Genomic DNA, 21,708 nt, shown 5'->3' on the forward strand with positions numbered 1-21,708 from the left:
TGACAAAAGTCCCTTGAGGAGCAAAGAACAGAGTGTAGACTGACCCGGGCCCCAGCCCAGAGGCGGAGGCTACTGTCTGAATCACCCACCCTTTTTTTCCACTGAGACAATGAGGAAAATAAACATCCAGACCAGTTTCCAGCCAGATCTGAAATCCTCATGCCTTTTTTAAAAGAAAAATGTTATTCTAAATCACCCAGAAATATCAAGCCTTCCTCCTCAATCTTTTGTTTGTTTGTTGTCTTTTGTCTACAGCTGGGTCTGGTCACCCCAAGAGTAGGCTTTGAGTTGGGACATGAACTCCATAAATTCCCCCACAGACACCCCTGAAGGCTCCAGCCTTCGCCTACAGGGAAGCCCAAATCCCTCTGGAGGACGAGAGGGTGACAGGGAGAAACCCGACCCTCTTATCCTCCTTCTAAGCCTTGATCCCTCTTCCTGCTTTCCCTTTTATATCAGACACCACCCCCCCTCACCAACCCAGGCCGCCACCCTGGATTCAGTCCAGTGTTACCTGCCAAAACCCACAGACTGCTAGAGGGGAGAGTGTCTCATCCCGACTCTTCAACCCCAGAGCCTTGCCAGCTCACAAACATCTCTTGAGATGCCCCCCCTCTTTAGTTCGTTGAGAGCTTCTGATGATCTCCTGAGAAGGCAGGTGGTAAAGAATTGATGAGTGGGTCCCAGACCGGATCCCACAGCCCAGCCTAACTAATTTTTCGGTAGAGGTAGAATTAGAACTTTGACTTTAGAGGTAAGGTCACCTTGGACCTCAGAAAAAAAAAATTTTTTTTTGATAGAGAGAGAGATCGATCACAGGTAGGCAAAGCAGCAGGCGGGGGGGGGGGGGGGGGGCGCAGGCTCCCCGCTGAGCAGAGAGCCCGATGCAGGGCTCTATCCCAGGACCCTGAGATCATGACCTGAGCCGAAGGCAGAGGCTTAACCCACTGAGCCACCCAGGTGCCCCGGGAAATCTTGATTCTGATTAAACATCCTCTTCTGTACAGCTCTGGGTACCATTCCCAGCTTAACAAAATCAGTAGGTATGGTCATCTCTCTCTAGGATCTGAACTAGGAATCAAAGTCCTGGTTTTAAATTTCAGCTTTGGTACTGATTCAGTGTGTTGATCTCTATTTTTTCAACTATACACTAAGGTTTGAGGACAACATGGTAATTTTCAACCTTTTTTTCTTTGCATGGCTTGTTAACTATATTGCATATAGAATGTAACATATGAGACAGATGGGAGGGAACCCACCTGGAAGAGTGTAGGGGAGAGAGAGGTGCTGCTAGCTGGAGCCGGACCCGGAGGGCCTGCCCTCCCCCTCTCCCACAATAACCAGGGAAGGCTGAACACAGGAGGGAAATACTGGTCTGCTGCAGATTTTTTCAAAAGAGGGAATGCAGATCAGTGCTGCGCTGTGGAAATCATTCTCCTACAACAACAAACAGGAAAAACATGAGGAAGATGTAGTCAGTTTCGTAAAACTAAATGTAGTCAGATTTTAAAACTTCCCTTCATGGGGTGCACACTTCTGTTAAAGTATTCCTGTGTGTGAGAGAGAGAGAGAAATGACTATCATGGTAAATAATGGTTTTTTCATATCCGACATAATTAAAAAGTGTTCGCGCTATGTGTTGGTCTTAAAAATCTACAAAGAGGCACTGCTTTCACTCATTCGTAAAACAGAAGAGTCTGGGAAACCGTGGTCTAGAGGGGATGCTGGTGTCAGAACCACATGATCCTCAGCCTCTGTGTCCATACTCATGGCCTTTGAACTCTTCCTGCAAGTTCAGGCCCCCACAGCCCCCCAGCGTAAAGTCGGAGCTCTGAGATTCGTGGTCCTTTCACTCAGTTCTCACCGTAATGTTGTGTGTAAGCTAGGGTTAACCCTGGGACTTTGCCTGCTTCTCCAGCTCTTAAGTTACTTGCCTGTTAGCCTGCCTTTAGTCTCTAATTCCATCTAGGACCGGACCCCATCCTGTTTTACTGACCTCCTCTGAGAGACCACAGTCTTACCCTTAACCCTTAACCCAATGGCTGGAGCCTCACTGGCCAGAGACAGATTGCTGGGTTACCAGTGGTCCGCCTGCCTGAATTTCTGAGGAAGATCTGCTTCTGCTTTTTGGGCCCTGCTTCCTCCTCCGCACCGACTCAACTGTCCACATTTCTAGGCGATGCCCAGCTTCTCTTTCTGTTCTCTCAGTCAGCCAGGTCCTATTCTAGGGACAGGTGCCAGGGAGAATCATGAGCCATGGATTATGAGTTCTCTGTGGACTCTTGAGCCTTGCCATGTTCTTTCCTCTAAACTACTTTTGGACCTCTTCCCGGTGACTGTCTGCCTCCTCTGTGTCTAGTTCCCAGTCTCAGGCCCCCCAGTTTTCACCAGAACTCACCTGCTTTTAACTGAACCATGCCTGGCTCTATGCCAAGATATGTTTAGCAGATAGTAAAAAAAACTCTGAGGTTAACCTCAACTGTGGAAAAAAAAAATTTTTTTTTTTTAATTTCTGAATTTAACTTCAGTATCATGCCCCCATCTGGCCAGTGATAGAGACTGAAGTTTTAATGAACTTCAGATAAAACAAGTCAATACAGGATTTTTTCAGTTAATTAACATTTCTCTCTCTCCCTCTCGCTCTCTCTTTTTACATAAATAGAATTATACATACCAGGATTCCCTTACGCCTTTATTGAGATGTAACAGGCAAACCGTCTATATTTGAATCATACCTAGTGATCCCTTGCTGTTGGCATACGTTGTGAAGTGACCGCCACGGTCAGGTTGATTAACACAGCCTTCACCACAGAAGTCAGGTTTCTTTTGCCTTCTCCAGGGGCTGCTCTTCAAGTTCCCAGAGGCTTGAGGAGCTGGAATCTGGTTCTTTGAGGCCAGAACACAAAGTTTGGGAATGGTGGGGAGGGGATATGTGAGAGACTTCAGGATGAGAAGCGACTCTTTCTTTCATCTTTCTGACGCCACATTCTGGAGACACATGTGTAGACACATCAAATGATTTAGTTGCTGGGTTTGGTTATGACTTTGTAAATAGTTACACACAATTACGTTTGAAAAATTCCAGCTCATTTGTAAATACTGTTATTTTGAGAAATTTACTGTTGAGGAGGAGAAAAAGGAAGCTTCAGCAACATTCTAACCATATTCACAGGACACAGAGAATAAAATTCCCTTTATGGAAACCGTGCTGTAAAGTACAACGGTCAACAAAAATCAGGGGGAAAAAAAATCAAGATGAATGATGTACTAACTAGGCTGAAGAGACAGGGTGTACCAATGACCTAAACTCCATTTTATGTATCTATCATTTGTTTATTGTTTGCTTTTGTTCCCCACCTCCTTAGCTCTTTTGTGGATGAAGTCAGTGAACAAAATTCTTCAAGGCTGGTGAATCATATTAGCCAAAACACTCATCCAAGACAGAGAAGGGAATAGATTACATAGAATGAGAAAATTCTAGAATATGAGGTCTTGAAATGCCCTGAGAGAAGATTTAGTTCCAGACTCCTCAAATAACGGCATATCCAGAGGTCAGGGGAGGGGAGCTAATTTGCTCAAGATTGTACAGCTAACCGACAAGGCTAGAATTGGCACCTGCTTTCTTGGCTTCCTGCTAGTGTTCCAGACGATGTTGATGGTGATACCATCTTGAATTTACACAAGGCCATATGATTTATAAAGTGCTTTTATATATACACTGGTTTAGAAGGCCGGTTTAGTACAAAGAGCATAGGTCTTGACATCATGTAATTACACGAACCGACAACATTGATGAGTTCAATCTTAACATGGGTGAGTTAATTTACTTTTCAGAGCCTCAATTTCTGCATCAGTAAAAGAGAAATGAGACGTACTTCACAAGATCATTATGAAGATTAGATAGGGCCCACTTCAGTTATATAGCATAGTGTTTGGTACATGACAAGTGCACATTGACTATCACTTAGATGTGTGCCCCGTAAATTGTCACTGCCTTCCCAGTGATCTCGTGGCACTTTGAGTAGATGGACCATGTGATTCATCTACCCCCCAAACTGAAACCTCTGAAGTAACCCCATCTTGATTTTACCCAAACTCAAGAACTTTTTTTTTTTTTTTATGGCATGTGATTAGTATGTTTATGAAGTAAACCTTGCTGACTTCCTTGGTTTGAAATACGTTATACTTAATTTATTGAGGTGCTCAGAAACAAAGGTGTCTTTTTAAATGTACTACACTGCTAATTGTAAAAGCTAATGTTTACATAGAGCTTACTGTGTTCAAGGCAGTAGTCTACGCATTTTGCCCATCTTCACTCCTATGATCCTAAGAGGTAAATCCCTATGATTCTTCTCATTTTACAGAGGAGGAAACCAGGGCACAGAGAAGTTAACTAACTTACTAGTAAGTACAGAAGCTGAGATTCCGACCCAGACGGTCTGGTCCCAGCATCCAAGCTCTTGACTACTAAACCATATCCTGAAAGTCTAGATGGAGTTCTTGCCTCCAGTCCTCATGGTCCCCATACTAGGTCTTTAGCCCAAAGACCTGGGAAAGCCTTGCCGCTGCCTTTGCTCGCGATGACCGTCTTTAGCTCTGCCATCTGTGGGTACTCTCCTTAGACTCCTTTGAGAGGCCATCACACAGAGTTCTTGCTGCTTTTAATTTAAACATAAGCCAGATTTTCTTCCCTGACCTAAGCCATCACTTCAGTTTCGTCTGAATCTAGGACAGATGTTCTTCCGCCCACTAGAGTCCACATAATTATAAACAGAGCTGAGAGGCCAGCTGCGGGGCTCAGCCATTAGTGAGTACATCTTCCCCTTGAATTCATCAGAGCAGTGGCCCCCTGGACAGAGGCACCACTGACATATTTCTCAGATGATTGGCGATCTGAGTATGAAAAGGCTGTGGACAGAGGGACCAGAGACCTGGGTTCTAATTCTGGGTCTGTGGTTTTGCTTGCAGTATGAACCTGGGCCAACTGTTTGTTCATCAAGCAGTTTTAGACCCCGAGAGTGTGAGCTCAGTTTCTCTGAGAAGCAGCTGCGAGCAAAGACCTGCAAGAGATTTATTGGGTAGGACTCTTGTGAGGGATCATGGGAAGGTGCCAGAGAGGGGCAAAGCCTGCAGTGGGGTGCAGGGCTGACACCTGTGACAGAAAGAAGGCAGGGAGGAGGATTAGACCATGGTGCCGTTCAAGGACAGTTTCCGCCAGATCAGTGAAGGTTCTCGAGCCAAGGTCTGCCATGAAAGGAGCCCCACGTCTCATAGGAACAGGCCTGTATTAGTACTCCTGCCGTTCCTTCAACACTGCATGCGAACAGCCCTGGGGAGTGGAGGGATGCAGAAGGCCACCAGCTGGGGCTGTCAGGGATGCTGCTCACATGAAGAGCTGGAGAGGCAGAGTTTTATAGCTAACTCACCGAACCATCAGTGGCGAACAGAACAGGTGAAGTTCACATTCTTCAAGGAGCTGACAGTCAAGTGGGAAGAGACAGAGGAAAATCAAAATGTTTAAGTGGTAGCAGTAAGCACTTTGATAAAGAGAAGACAAAGTAACGTGATAAGGAGTGACTAGAAATCCGGTTAGGTCATGTGATCAAGAAAGGCCTCTCTGGGCCTTGGTCTCCTTATTAGTCATATTAAAATGGTTTTCTTTCTTTCTTTTTTTTTTTTTTCATTCCACTGGATATTTGTGTAGCACTTATAATTTATAAGTATATGCTGCTCCCTTACCCTCACATTGACTGCACAATAAGATCATCCTTATCCTGGTGTGAAAAAGACTTGAGTTTGAGCCCTGATTTGGGCATTGCCTAAGAGCTCTATAACGCTGAGTAAGCCATTTTACTTCTCTGAGTCTTAGTCTCCTCTTATGTGAAATGAATCTGGAAAGATCACCATCCTGCCAACTTTTCAGGGCCATTATAAATGTCAAAGTTATTGAGAACAGCCTACAATTGGAAAATAAAAATAAAAATTTCTTTTACAAAAAATTAAACAATCAATTTAACAAGAAACATACACGATCTCTGTACAGACAATGGCAAAACGTTGCCAGGAGAAATTCAAGAAAACCCAACAAAGGGAGAGAGATATCATGTGGTAAAATAGAACATTCAATATTGTTACTATGCTATTTCTCTCCAAATTGGTCTGTAGATTCAGACCAATCTTTCTCATAATTCCGGCAATTTTTTGTATTAATTATACCAAAGCAAATGAGAAGGTACTATATACACATATGAAAACATGAATGTTGTATCAAAGAATATGTCAATAATAGTTCTGATCCTTTTCAGACATAATGTTGGACTTTTTTGAGGACTTCCGGGAACAACGTTAGATTATTAGATGGAAGCTTTCTTCACTCTCCTTAGAAGTAGAAAAGACCACTTGAGCTTATAATGTTTATTGTTCTTCCGATTTGATGTGTTACTAGGAAAAGCACTGAACTGAAAAACTGAAAACACCTACCAATCAGTCACTGGTGAAATCACTTGGTCTCTCTGGACCTTAGATTTCTTATCAGTAAAATAAAATACTGAACTGAATGATCTCTTAGTCACTTCTAGAACTGTGCATCTGTGATATGGTAGAAGAATAAATCATTAAGGATCAGCAAGAACAATCTGGTGATTTCTTTCCAAGCCTGGTTCAATACAAGTTTATCGTGTTACTCTCTTGAACCTTTTAATTCTATAAGCTAGGCAGTAATTAGCATGTTGTTTGTGACCAAGCTGTACTAAAATGAAAAAGAATATGATTTCTATAATAACACTAACGCAATCGCCAATCTCCAAACCGGCTTTTCTTACGATTTCTTCTCTTGATTTTTTCTTTTTCAGTTGTGGGAAGAGGTAGAGGGGTGCAGAGGGAAAGGGAGAGGGAGTTTTTTTAAAGATGTATTTATTTATTTTAGAGAGAGCGTGCATGAGTGGCGAGAGGGGAAAAGGGAGAGGGAGAGAATCCCAAGCAGACTCTCCTCCATGAAATGTGGAGTCTGACACAGGGCTTGATCCCATGACCCATGAGATCATGACCTGAGCCACAGCCACAAGCTCAATGCTGACTGGGCCATGCACGTGCTCCAGGAGAGAGAATCTTAAGCAAGCTCCACGCCTAGTGTGGAGCCCGACTCGGGGCTCAATCTCACAACCCTGAGATTATGACCTGAGCTGAAATCAAGGGTCAGATGTTCAACCAACTGAGCCACCCAGGCGCCCCTCCTCTTGATTTTTTCAAAGCATAAGTTTGGGATTCATCAGTTTTGGTTTCAGCCTCTATCTCCTTAAAGATGAACTTAAATTAGATGGTAATATTTTAAAAGAGGACGTGATTACACAAACCAGAATGAGAACCTCTAGTCCAGGGATTGGCAAACTTCCTCTATAAAAGGCCAGATAGTAAATATTGTAGGTTTCACCCTTCTCTTCTCTCACAAATACTCCCGTGGCAGATAAGCAACCGTAAACAGTATGTAAGTGAGTACGCATAGCTGTATCCCAATAAAATTTATTTATGAAGATAGCCAGCAGATCCAGTTTGACTTACAGTCCACAGTTTGCCACCCCCGTTCTAATGTAATAATACACCTCAGCAGGCCTTCCGAGACACATGTGCACATGGTCTCAGGTATTGGCCTTTCTAGAGGTGTAGAAAAGACAGCACTTCTTTTGGGGTGCCAGCAGAGAAAGCCTAGAGTTGCTGAGGCACCAAGACACAAGGCTGCAAGAGGAGAAGGAAAGCTACACACAATAAGCCAGGAGCCTGTTGGGACGCCAGGACTAGAGAGAGCAGCTAAGAGCTGCCGGTTACGAGATGGTCCTGCCAGGCTCTTTGCCTCTGGGGTCTTCCAGTCACCACACAAAGGCCAGCCAAGGCCTTCTGCCCTTTCTGGCACCAGTCTTGGCTCTGATCAAACCTGGAGGGTCTGTGAGCACAAAGCCTTCCAGCACTGTTCTCCGACATCAGGCCGCCTCCCACGATGGAGAGCTGAGGGAACGCTTCCTTCCGTGGGGCACTGCTGTGCAGGGACTGTGGCGTCTCTCTGCTCCCTAAGACAGGCCCTTCAGGCTGCTGTTTCACATCAGGTACAAGATGTGAATCTTAGATTCACATACCGTCCACAGCTAGTGAGCAGAGATTCAGATTTCAAAGTCCGCGTTCATTCTCCCTGCCACACTACCTCTCCCACAGCCGGAGCTCGGCTTCCTGTAATGCTCAGATCTTGTGATTCCTTCAGCAAGCCGGGCTCTGAGAGCCCCATCCCCCAACCCAGAGCTGAACACGTGCAGGTATTTTGCTGGTGATTTTTGCCACTGCTGATGAGCCTTTTTTTTTTTTTAAGATCTCATTCTTAAGCAATCTCTGCACCCAGTGTGGGGCTAGAACTCATAACCCAGAGATCAAGAGTCGCAAGCTCTTCTGACTGGGCCAGCCAGGCGCCCCACTGATGATTCCTGATGAACTCCTTCCGTTAGAGCCTCTGACAGTCATGTTCACACCGTTTGCCAGTTGTCTCTTAAATGAAAGTCATTGTAAAAAAAAAAAAAAAAAAAAAAAAAAAAGGCTGGGGAAGTTCACCTCTTGTTAAAGCTGGTTAGCTTAAAAATATAGTGATATATTGTTGCTATTTCTGTGGGAAGGTCATAAGAGTCAAAGACATCATTGCTGTGTGAGCTTATGGTGCCCCTGGATGGATTGATTCCTATGGGACATGGTTAGGTTCCCAGAGTTCCTCAGGGGAAGGGAGAAGTGCTGCCCGAGAAATACGGGTTTTCTAAGTACGGTATAAACCCACAGAGTAAGGGCAAGACCCATTCTTTCTGTTGGGCCTGCAGCTCCTCGCAGAGTACCTACAGTCCGTGCTCATGACCCTAAGTCAGTGACGAGAGTACTCATTCCAACTAAGAATTAACTCCTTGAGGGGGACCCCCGGCCCGCTCAGCCCCACTCAAGGGAGCAGGAGTGAGGTCTGACACAACTAAGGTGTGCCGTAGGTGTGGCAGGTAAGGGGAGAACAAAACTGGGACTGCTCTTTCTAAAACCAGCAGGACAATGCGTGGTTCAGCATAGGCTCACTGCCCTAAAACAGATACACACATAAGGCGGAAGACCTCACCAAGTGGTAACAGCTCCTCCCAGCCTCCAGGAACAGTTTGCATTTGGATCCTGGAGCTCCCCGTTCGTTCTTCTAACCCTAGGAAGAATAACCAACCTCCGTGGTATGTTTATTGAACACCTTGTTCCCAACCAGACCTTTGCTAGGTACAGAGCATTGTGCTAAATGCTGTCAGAGAGACAGAGATGGGCCAGATCCTGGCTTCTGCCTGCTCACCATCCCCTTCCATGTGACAGACTCGTGAACTAAGCCACAGGACGAGGTACCGTGAAAGGTTTCGAGGAAGTCGTGATTCATTCTCGCTGGAGACCTCAGGGAAAGGCTGGCATTTGCTCTAACGTGAGGGGCCCTGGGGCAGCAGAGGTTATGTAAGGGTGTGTGACCAGAGACGGTGACATGCCTCTCAGCTACAGTCACTCTCTTTTCCCTGTACCCTTCACCAAATCGATTTCTGCTAAAGTATACTGAGAGATCCTCTGTGTCAAGGTCAGGATGTTCTCTGACTTGGCTCTCAGAGCCCTGGGCGGGGGTGGGGGGAGTGGGAGGGTGGTTGCTGTTCTTTCTCAGATCCTTCCCCGGAAGGGGGATGCATGGACAGTCTAGTACCTGAAAGGTCTCCCAGGGTCTCATTTTACTGCCTGTCTATGCCCCCTCCTTTTTCTTCCTCTGCTTTATAGTTTCTATAAACACTAAGAGATGTATTTTTGAGCTTGGGGAATTATTTATACTAATCTTTAGTAGTTTGATCCAGTGAATGTTTACTTACCATACAAATGTAACATAATAAACTCATAACAAAAGAACAGCCCTGCCAGCCAGTGTCCTGGGTGATGAGATCCCCTGACTTGATTGCCCCTCCCCTCCCCCACAGATTACAGAGACCCCAGCTTCGTTCACACTGATTAATACAGACGTATCTTTCCTGTGGGGTGGTGGAAGGATCCCCACACTAGGAGATCTGAATTCATATCCCAGGTTTGAGGTCTGACCTGCTTTGTGGCCTTGGACAAGTAGCCTCACCTTTCTGGGTCACAGTTTCTCCAACTGGAAACAAAGAAGCTTTGGGAGTTGTGGGACGGAGAACAGTGATAAGTGAGCAGATAGACTCCAGGGCCCCTTCCAGTTGTCATATTATGTGCGTTATTGTGTCGAGCGAAGCTATTTTGTATTTGGCTTTAAATTTGTGAATAATTCCTGTAATTATGATGTGTTTCTGACAATTTTGAGGAGTATTCATTTTTCAATGATTACTCATGATTGTGAGTTAAAATGACCTGGAGCTCTCGATTCAGTCTTGCCCTCAGCCCTTGTCAGCATGCATTTGTTTTTGGAACTCTACACCCTCTGGTCCTTGTTTCTTGCTCAGCTGTCTGCAGGGACCGCTTACCCCAGAGAATCCTACACCCTTCTGTTTTCAAAAGTCTTTCATCAGCCGTCTTCTGTCTGTTGGAACCCTTAGCATGTTACCACTGTTCCACTTCTGGGTGTCAAGCCAACAACTGTTTACTGAGTATTTAGTAATTACTGTTTACCCATATTCCATCTCATCAGATCCCCAAAAGAACCTTGTAAGGTGGGTGTTCTCTTTGGCGTTTGACAGCATGAAAAAAGGTGTGGAGAAAGTAAAAGTTTTGCATCCTGTAGTAGGAAGGTGTCAGAACCCATGTTTCTGAACCCCCGTCAGGGCTCTTCCCGTTACATGTTGTACCCTTTGAAGTTGGCTGTAGGTAGATGATATGAAAAACCAGTGAGAACAAGGGTGGTTTCCAAAATACGATGCTCCAAAATACGATTTTTGGAAGAATTTGTTTTTTTCACTTGGCTTTTCAGGCTTGCTTTGCCCCTGACTCTTCAGTTGACCCCAACCTTTCTACCTCTGGCCTGGGATTAAGAACCAGAGCCAAACCAGGGGATCTTATCTAAATCCCTGTGTAAATATGACTCATTAGGTTTTAACAGCTCTTATATTTCCCAGAGATGGCTTTGATGTGTATCCTCAATTTCATCTGAGTTCTTTCTTTTTTGAATAGAGAAAACTAGGGCTAGGAAGGTGAAATGGCATTCCCAAGGTCATTCAGCCAATTGACAGCAGAGCTTGGCCCAGACAGACCACCCCCCCCCATGCTGTTATTGGACTCTGCTTCTCAAAAAGCTAATACCGTTTACCACATAGGGATCTTGTGGAAACTCTTTTCTGCATGGATGAGAAGAAGTGGCTTTGGAAGAGAGTGAGATCTGTTTCATTCACACGGGCTCTGCCACTTTCCAGCTGTGTGACCCCAGAGCTCATTATTAACTTTTCTGAGCTTCAGTTTCTTCATCCAAAAAGAAGGGGGAAAATGGAAATAATATCTGCCTCATAGAGTAGACTAGAGGCACATAGTAGGTACTTAATAAATGGCAGCATTGATTATTATATTCCATATTGTTCGTTTGTTCTCCTTCCACATATAACATGGTATGGCTTATAGTTGGGACTAAAACAGACAACGTAACCTTCCTTCCAAGCATTCACTGTTGGTTGGGAAGCAACTCCATACCTCTTGGCTGATTTCGAGTTCTCAGCAGTTCCATGTATACTAAAGAATAGAAGCAGTAAGGGTGCGCTTGGGTGGCTCAGTGGGTTAAGCCTCTGCCTTCGGCGCGGGTCATGATCTCATGATCTCAGGGTCCTGGGATCAAGTCCCACATCGGGCTCTCTGCTCAGCAGGGAGCCTGCTTCCCCTCTTGCTCTCTGCCTACTTGTGGTCTCTCTCTCTCTCTCTCTGTCAAATAATTAAATAAAATCTTAAAAAAAAAAAAGAATAGAAGCAGTAAGAATGGAGGCGCTATGTTAAATGCTTTTTGTACTTATGTACATTATGTTAAAGCATTTATGCTAAATGCTTTTATGCATTTATGTTAAATGCTTTATGTACGATCTCAAACTTTGCAGCAGCCCTGGAAAATTATGTATTTTCCCGGTTGAACACGCAAAGATAGAAGAGGTTTACGTAAACTGTCCAAGGCCATAAAGCAAGCCGTTAGCAGAAGCAGGCTTTGAATCCAGCCCTGGCTCTAGCATGTGCTTTGGTCTTCATCGGTTCTGACACCCACTGAGGCTTGGGGTGGGGATTTGGGGGGCGGGGGTGAGGGGAGAAGGATAAAGATAAAAAGGGCACTGAGATAAGGGAACCAGTCATTATTTGGCCAGTCATCTTTTCCAGAAACTCCCGCCAGCCGCCCCTTTCCTGCTCCTGTTATCACCAGCCAGTTGCTGGCTGGGCTGGGCTGCCGGGCCACTCTACTGAAATCCTTCAGAGCTTTCCTGTTCTAGAGTTTTGCAAGAAGGTGGGCGGAGTGTTTGTGTGCTGGGCAGGGTTCCCAGGGGGTGATTGTGGAAAGGAAGGGGAGTGATTTTTAGGGCCCTAAAAAGAAGCCAGGGAGAAGAGGAAAAAATAAAACCCTGTTTAAAAGAAAACAAATTTGACTCAAGCATTTACTGGCATTATCTTTAGTCTAGACTTGGAGGTGGAAGCCCAGGCCAGAAGTCTGGAAATGTCCTTTTTCTTGCTGTATAACTGTGCTTCCTAATGACCCAAGACACATCATTACAACAGCCTTATGGCCACATACCAAAAACAGCCCAGCCACACATCGCGTAATGTCCTTTTTCATTCTTTTCTTCCCTCACGAGGTACCAAGGCAATAAAAACAAATCCTATACACGTTTTGTGTGAACGTGCACATTTGTTTTCACACCAGTATCTCATTCGCCTTTTACACCTTGGGTCTTTTGACCCCAACGAGTTCTTGCTATTTTGTTTTGCTAAAATTCCCACTGCCTTGCTATGACTGTGGAGCCATGCCCTGAATGGTGGGGTTGGAGGAGGTGCAGAGAACTAAAGGTAGAAAAGGGACAATGTCTCTTACTCAATCTACTTTAGGAAGGACTTGGTATTTGCTGAGTGTTCAGCATTCTCTTTAGAGAGGAAATAAACTAAAGGTCAGATGTATTTAATTAGACCATTCATCTCTGGCACAGACTTCATACTTTGCAGAAGTGTTTATGCATGTGTGTGTATGTTTTTAAATTCACTTATCATGTATCACCCATTTAAAGTGTACAAGTCATTGTTTTTTTAGTATATTCACAGGGTTGTGTACCCATCACCACCATCTAATGTTGGAATGTTTCATTACGTCAGATAGAAACCCCAAACTCATTAGCAGTCACTCCCCATTTCCACTCCTCCATCCCACCCCCATCCCCGGACAACCACTAGTCTACTTGCCCTTTTTATGGATGTGCTGATTCTAGACATCTCACATAAATAAAATCATTACAGTCTGTAACATTTTACCAGTCGCTTCTTCCACTTAGCATAGAAGATTCACTCATGGTGTAGCATGTAGCAGCACTTCATTCATTAGATGGCTGACTAATATGCCGTTACGTAGCTACATCATGTTGTTTAACTGGGCTCTGCCTCAGTCATCACACGGTCTTCTCTCCCCATATGTCTCTGTCTCTGTTTGCTCTTCTTATAAGTATATCCATCAGTGAATTAGCACCTGCCCTAATCCTTATGACCTCATGTTAACTAATTAGATCTGGAAAGACTCTGTTTTCGAACAAGGTCACATTCTGAGGTTCCATGTAGACATGGGTTTTGGGGGACCCTATTCAATCCAGTATAAACCCTAAGGAATAGTCACCTACATTCAGGTAGAAATCTTTTAAAGTAGCAAGGAGAAGTGATATTTTGGCAAGGTTTAGCACCAAAACAGCTTTGAAAGAATTTTTCTGAAACTGCAGATCATTATGGAGCTGACTGATTTCATAGACATGGTTTATCTTGATAGAATGGAATTCCGAGTGAGCCCAACTCAGTATAACCCCTACATCATCTTATTAGCAGAAACAAGCATATTTGGTTTGGTGCTAGTGAAAATTCTTTTATTCATTCAGCAACTATATATTCATTACCCACAGTGAGCTGAGACTATTTTAGGCACCAGGATTACAGAAATGCCCAGTACACATTTTGAGGACTTATATCATGCCAGATTGTCTTGACTCTTTATGCATTTCATCCTTGTGACCATCCTCTGTTAACTTGTAAATAAAGAAACCAAGTCTCAGAGAGGAGAAATGATTTCTCTGCAAGTAAATAGTCTAGGCCACAGGGCCCCGGCTGTGAGAATAGGTCACTCCTCTTTTATACAGACCCACAACCCAAAGCATGTGCAGGGGGCACGTGGGATGTGTGGGGTGACAGGCGAGATAAGTAGATTGTGACAGAATGGCCTTTCTTGTTGGACTTGGGAACCAGGACGTAATGCTGAAAGCAATGAGGAATCAGTGAGTGGTATGGAACGAGCATGACCTCATGCTATGTACTTCACTTTTTTTTAATTAATCAGCATGTATTTAATGGAGTTGGGTCACACGCTGGGCTTGATGCCAGGGATGAAACTGTGTAAGAAGAGATAGAACCTGCCCTCACTGAGTTTACAGCCGAATGTATGGAGTGACAAGAGAGAACAGTTACTGTCTTCCTAAAACTCTGTTTGAAACACAAGAAGGACTGGTCAGAAACAAAGTTGAGGAAATAAACAGGACAGTGGTTTTAAGAAGAGAGAGCTCCGTAGTCATCCTGAGGGTAACAGGGATCCACTGAAGAATCTGAAGCCAGGTAGTGACATAACAACATGGTGTGGTTGTTGAGAAGCAGACTCCTACATAATGCCTAGGTTTCTGGCTCCGAACCAACTGGATGGTGATGTTGATGTACTTCACGGGAAGGGAGAACACAGGAGGAGGACCATGGAGCTTGACCTGCAGGTGGGACACCTGAATGGAGGTGCCCAGCAGGCAGGGGGTGATAGGACGAGAGCTCTGGATAGAGAACTGAGCTAAAGCCTGATTTTTGAGAGTTGTCATCACCTGGCTGGAGAAGACGACCCCAGGGGAGTTTCCTGAGAGAGCCAAGCTATAGGAGGGTCTGGGGTGGAACCCTGAAAAAGGCCCCCACTGAAGGGGTGGAGGGGTCCAAAAAGACCACAGGAAAGGTAGAAATACCCCCTCAGGCTTTCTCTTTGTGCCTTCCCTGTGTCTTCTCAAGCAGCAGCTGTGTTCGCCCCTGACGCCATGGCTACCCCATCACTGAGCATAAACCTCCCCCCTCTGCCATTAGAGAGTTCGTCTTGCAAATCTAATGGAGTAATGAAGCCATTGATTCTGTTAACAAACATCCAGTTCACTACAAGACCTGTAAAGGGAATTCATTGCAGAGGTCAATATAGCTGTTGATGGAACAGTGTTTCCCAGAGGCCCATGGCTTTCTCTGCTGGACGCTGGCAGAAGTGGTTCTGCCTAGCATCAGTGAAGCCTGGAAAGTAATTAATCCGATAGCGCACTAATGAGCTGGTGATCCTGCCTGGGGCCACGAGGAGGCTTCTAAAATAGGTCAGATAACGGGGAGTAGAAACAGAGTATGCCCCCTCAGAAAAGACTGGAATAGCCCTAGCAAGCCACCACCACCAGCACTGAGCCATCACACCCCACCAGCTGTCACATCGCCAGAAATTACATCTTTAAACCTTTATTTCTCTTGAACAAGAAGTTTCACAGTGGAATTATTGTATGACAAATGAATATATTCGCTTCTTCCACAAACGCAGACGAAGAACTTTCTGTGTGCCTGGCCTTTATTGGGTAAATCCTGGGACTGTAGGCATAACTACATCAGTTGCTGTCTTAGAGACTCATGGGCTAGGCAAGGAGGCAGAAGGACAGTGGATATAATGAAGCACGGGCCAAGTGCTATTGGCAGCCAAAAAAGGACTGCATCCAGGAAGGTTTCAGAGAGAATATGATATCCGTGTAGGGTCTTAAAGTCTGCGTACGAGTGCCAGTAGAGGAGAAGTGAAATCCAGGCGGAAGGAACAGCAGAAGCCCATAAGAATCATAAAAGAGGCTGGTGTGCCGAATGCCTCGGGTCCGGGAGGAGAAAAGCAGGAAGTAGGTGAGACTGTCAAAGGCCTTGTGTGTTAGGCTCAGGAACTAGGACGAGCCTTGGAGAAGCAGCCAAATGAGTAATGCCCTTGGCTTGAGGGGTGGGTAGCACTCTCAGCTATGATCTGACTTTAATACCCTGCTTCTTTTCTAGCACAGCACAGGGGGAGTTTAAAATGAGAGTTAAGGGGGAAAAGACCAATCAACTCAGAGCAGCAGGCACAAGAGTTGGGGAATGGGGACCATTGTTGTCCTCAAGAGGGCTTGGAAGGACAGTCAGGAGGACCTGGGACCAGTCTTATGGGACTGTCTGCTCCAACTACATTTGTGCTTTTATCACTAATGTAGTATGGCACAGTCCAGGCTCTGACTTAATGAGTCTTCAGGAAGCCAAGCTCATCTAACAAAGCCGGTCTTCACTTTGATGGAGGTGATGACGGCAGGAGCCTCCAGAGAGGAGGAAAGAAGTGGCACTTACTGCCCCAAAGGTGTGAGGGCCAGAGTCACACTCACTCTGTGCACCCTGGGCAGCCACACCTCCTGGGAGCTGAACACCCTCAAGGTTGTGACAGGGAGCAGCCTCCAGGCGACTCCAGGAGCAGCCCTGAGGGACAGGGCATCTCCTTTTCCACCAGGAGGCCACAGCCCTCCTCTCCTGGAGGCAGAGAAGGAGCAGGTGTGTGAGGGGGAGAGAAGGCTGCTGCTGGATCATTGCCTCTGCTCTTAATATCTTTGCCTCCTCCGAAGCCCACTTTGGGATGAGGACACCTTTCTTTCCCTTTTCAGTCAAAGAGCTTCTTCTTTTGTTCCTCAGACTCCCTGAGAAACCTCTCCTCCGCCAGTCATGGCCCCCGCTCCTCTCCAGCTGAGCTCAGCAGCTCCAGTCAGCACCTTCTCCGGGAACGGAAGTCCTCAGCCCCGTCGCACTCCAGCCAGCCCACCCTGTTCACCTTTGAAACCCCGGTGTCCAACCACATGCAGCCCGCCTTGTCCACCAGCGCGCCTCAGGAGTATCTCTACTTGCACCAGTGCATCAGCCGGAGGGCTGAGAACGCCAGGTAGGAGACCGCCGTGAGCACGGGGCCTGGGGGCGGTGGGATCGGACGCCCAAGCACAGGACCCAGGGCTTGCAGTCCTACTGCTTTGAATTTTCAAGACAAGGGAGTAAAATATTTTCTCTTCTCAGGCAAACAGACATATTTATTAGCAAAGCATCACTCTTTTGCTGAGGGAACCCTCACATTGTCCTGGCATCCGTTATGTTGCTCTACAGTGATAATTAGATCCTAGAGGAATCTCCCATTATCAAAAATCACACTACAAAAATGTTCTGTTTAATCTGAGGGAAGAAACACACTAGGGGCTAGAGTTTCAGAATTGGAAAAAAACAAACAAACAAACCATTCCATTTGCTTGTTGGCAATAAGAGGATAGCTCTAAAGTCTCACCGTATTGAAATATCCATCTCTCACTTTTGCTCTAAAGCTGCACTGGTCTGTGTGGTAGTAAACTATACATACGTGGCTATTTAAATCTGAATGGGTTCAAATGAGATAAAACTTAAAATGAAGTTCCTCAGTTGCACTGGCCACATTTCAAGCACTCAGCTGCCACATGTGGCTAGTGGCTACCCTAGCAGACAGCACAGATAAGGAAACATTTCATCACCACGGAAAGTTCTAGAGCGAAGACTCTCCGCTCTAGAATAACAATCTCTGTAGTTCTAACACCACTAGCTCTCCCAGATGTGGAGCCTGTACGTATTTTTACTACCTTTTATTCCCCTTGTTAGGGTGAATGAAAGCACGGAGATGGCGGGCTTTGCCAGAGCCAGTTCCCAGTTCCAAGCATGGCCAGAAGATGACAAATGTGTTTCTCAATTAATTTAGAAATATCTAACTTGTGTTTTGAAAACTAAGGCAATTAGAGAACCGACTGTATTAGTGTATCACACTATAGAACATTCTCAAGCAGAACCTTACTCGAACCCAAATGCACTGAGAGCCAGTAGAGATCATTTCTACCCATTTCATAGATGAAGAAAATGAGGCTCCTGCTAACGCACGACAGAGGCAGGACTGGAACCAAGGGCTGCTCGTCTCCAGGCCATGTTACCCTCCTTCTGGGACCATCACACAACACATGCTCCCAGCACTCTATCTTTTTTTTTTTTTTAAAGATTTTATTTATTTATTTGTCAGAGAGAGTGAGCACAGGCAGACAGAGAGGCAGGCAGAGGCAGAGGGAGAGGCAGGCTCCCTGCTGAGCAAGGAGCCCGACATGGGACTCGATCCCAGGACCCCCGGATCATGACCTGAGCCGAAGGCAGCTGCCCAACCAACTGAGCCACCCAGGTGTCCCTCCCAGCACTCTATCTTAAGGTTGCCGCAAATATCCATTTTCCTGATACAATGGGATTCATTTGTTCGTGAACTTTCACTAGTTCAGACTCCATCAATGTAGACATGTAGAGCCCAGATCACCGAAGGGGTTCGTGGCAGCGCCGTAAACATGCTGACGCTCCCAGCCCATGTGCCTGCCCACACTTGGAGACTAAAATTGTTTACAGGCTCTGGAGTCCATCAGATACGGCTCCAAATTCAGGTCCTGCCACTTTCTTTGTGATCTTGGGCCACTTACTGAACCTCTTTGAGTTTCTGTTTCCTGATCTGCAGAATGGAAATAACTCCTTCTAAGGCTTCCTGATGAGCACAGTGGCAGGAGCCTATCCTCAGTATGTAGGGGCGTAGGGGCATTTGTGCTTCTTGGGCACCGCCCCCTCTACTTCTCGTGTCCCAGCTCAGAGTAGAGAAGGTGAGTTCTTAAACTCATCATTCTCTGGAAAGCGTACTTTCTATGAATGCTTCTCGCCCTCAAAATGCATAGGAAATCTCTGGGGATCTGGTTAACGCGCGGATTCTGATTCAGTAGGCCTGCAGTGGGTCCTGAGATCCTGCCTTCCTGCTAAATTCCAGAGCTCATCTGTGGATCACACATCAAGTAGAAGGCTTTATGTAATCATAACAGCTACCACCACCTCCACCCCCATGACACTGCAAGAGCAGCAGAGAAGAGCTATGACAATGTCTCTGCTTGAATTAGCAGTTGGGGCCCACTGTCTGCACCCCCTCCTCATTTGTAAAACCTCTGTTAACTTGCCTGAAATCCATGTCTCTGAATTCCCACAGCTGCTTTTTATTCTCTCTCTCTCAGACAGTGTTTGGAACTCTCTGCTTCGTAGTATGGATATTTATACTAATATATTACTGCACTTTGAAGACAGGACCAAGGGCATGTAATAGGTACATAAACTGCATGTGAACAGATCTGTGTTATAGAGAGAGAATGGAGCAGGGGAGACAGAACTGATCTGCAGTTGGGGAAGCAGCTTTAGTGTGGGGTCCTGACCAAGCTGTGCTTTTCTGTGTGTCTTTGCTTTCCCTTGTGTGGGTGTGGGTGCAGTAGAGGGATGAGCAGGATCTTGGAGATTTGGGGGAAAAATAAGTTCAAACAATATTAACAGAATTTCTGAGTAATGGAGGGTGGGAAGGAAGCCTTCTTTGGTCCAGAAACACCATATAATAATTTCTGGAAGTACTAGAGTGGTTTGCATGATACTAAACATACTCTAACAATTATAAACTCTGGACACAATATAAAAAAACAACTGTGTGAAGGCACTGAAGAGCAATCATAGCAGGCAGAAACTGAAAGAGATTTAACTCTTAAAAGGAGCTAGGAGAGGGGGTGCCCAGGAGGCTCAGTCGGTTGAGCATCCCACTCTTGATTTCAGCTCAGATTGTGGTCTCAGCTTCATAAGATCGAGCCCTGCTTCGGTCTCCATGCTGGGTGTGGGTTCTCTCTCCCTCTCCCTTTGCCCCTCCCCTGCTTATGTTGCATTCCCTCACTCTCTCTCTCCACCCCCCCCCCCAAAAAATGGTGCTAACTGCATGGAAAGACGTCAAGTGTGTTGATTGCTGTAATCTGTGGTATTAAGGGTGGGGTTGTATATATAGTGAAGAGATGGTGAAAATTAGGAGAGAAAGACTCTAAAAAGTCACTGGGGAGTGCCAGCCCATGCGTGGTGGCAGAAGCCCACTCCAGGCTGCCCTTCCCACTGATCACAGGTAGATACTATGGACAAAATACAATTGCCCTGTAATTGTTTTGATTCTATAAAAATAAAAGGAGGCAACTTATAAAGGGAAGCAAGATGCAGAGACGGCAACATATAGAGGTGAATCCTCTGTATCTTGTGGAATTGCCCCGAGGTGGGGCCCACTCACTTAGCAGCACATCGGGGCAGACAGCTGAAAATGTGATAGAAACTCCATCTTTTATGGTCGAGGAACCAGTAAAGGAGGCCTTTGGGAGCTGGAAGGGAGTGGAGTACCCAGAGTGAAGAGAGCTGGAGGAGGGATTTCCTGCTTCTGGGTCTCAAACCACACGAGTCTCAGGTTCACTGTGAACTGCACACGTGTGGGACATACCTGACCAGCATAACAAGGGCCCTGTGAGCTGAGCTGAGGTGTGGACCCACCACACACTGGAGGAGAGACGGGACTTGCAGCCTGAATCTAACCACCATGATTGCTGGCAGAACGGAAACCTTGACGTTCTCCAGAGGATTATAACAGAACCCAGCATCTACACAATGTAATAGCACAATATTAAAGCTATATAATCCAAAAATCCTCAAAATGTAACCAGTTCTCAAGCGAAAGCATAGATGCCAAACCCAACATAACCTAGATGTTGGAAGCAACATCTTCCAATCTTGAATTTTTAAATTTAAATGTAAATGTAAAAGCCTGTATTATAACAATATTTCATAAAAATGAATGGAAAGAAAAGAAAAACCCTTAAGTTTATATCCTGAAGAATTATCCTTTAGGAATGAAAACAAAATCAAGAGCTTTCCAAATGAGAGGAAATCAAGAAAATTTCCGAGAGATCTGATTTAAAGAAGTGATATGGAAGTTCTTTACGTTGAAGGAAAATAGTACCAGAAGGAAACTCAAACCTTCAGGAATGAGGGAAGAGCAGCAGAAATAGTAAATAGTAAAGATCTGCATAATTTTCCTGCCTCAGTTCATTATAATATGTGACTGTTGAAGGCAAATATTAAATATTGCCTAGTGGGGTTTTCACCTCGTTTCCTCTTCAGTGTGACGAGCTCCCTTTATCATTTTTTTACCATATGAGTCCCCTTGTGACATTTTTTCCCAGTTTTCATTTATCTGAAAATATCTATATTTCACCTTCATTTTTTAAAAGATTTATTTATTTGAGAGAGAGTGAGCATGCACTGGGGGACACGGGCAGAGGGAGAGGGACAGAGAGAGAGTCTCAAGCAGATTCCCCACTGAGCACAGAGCCCAACCCAGAACTCGATCTCATGACCCTGAGAGCACGACCTGAGCGGAGACCAAGAGTCAGTTGCTTAACCACCCATGCCACCCAGGTGTACCTACCCTTCATTTTGGGAAGATATCTTGCTGGATATAAAATTCTGGAATGATGGTTTTATTTTCTTTTGGCATTTTATAGGATGTCATTCTATAATCCTCTGCCCTTTATT

The 21,708-nt window shown here is 45.4% G+C and overlaps 1 protein-coding gene across 1 annotated transcript in view; it reads left to right on the forward strand.

Moving 5' to 3' along the window:
* The window catches only part of GAB2 (GRB2 associated binding protein 2), a 190,051-nt gene that overhangs the window by 146,698 nt on the left and 21,645 nt on the right, over nt 1–21,708 (forward strand). Inside the window, exon 3 of the mRNA XM_082749544.1 lies at nt 16,942–17,185. Coding sequence (XP_082605670.1) covers nt 16,942–17,185 — 244 coding nt within the window. The remainder of the gene's footprint in view (nt 1–16,941; nt 17,186–21,708) is intronic.

This window comes from Mustela nivalis (assembly GCF_964662115.1).
Source record: "Mustela nivalis genome assembly, chromosome: 9".
NCBI lineage: Eukaryota > Metazoa > Chordata > Mammalia > Carnivora > Mustelidae > Mustela > Mustela nivalis.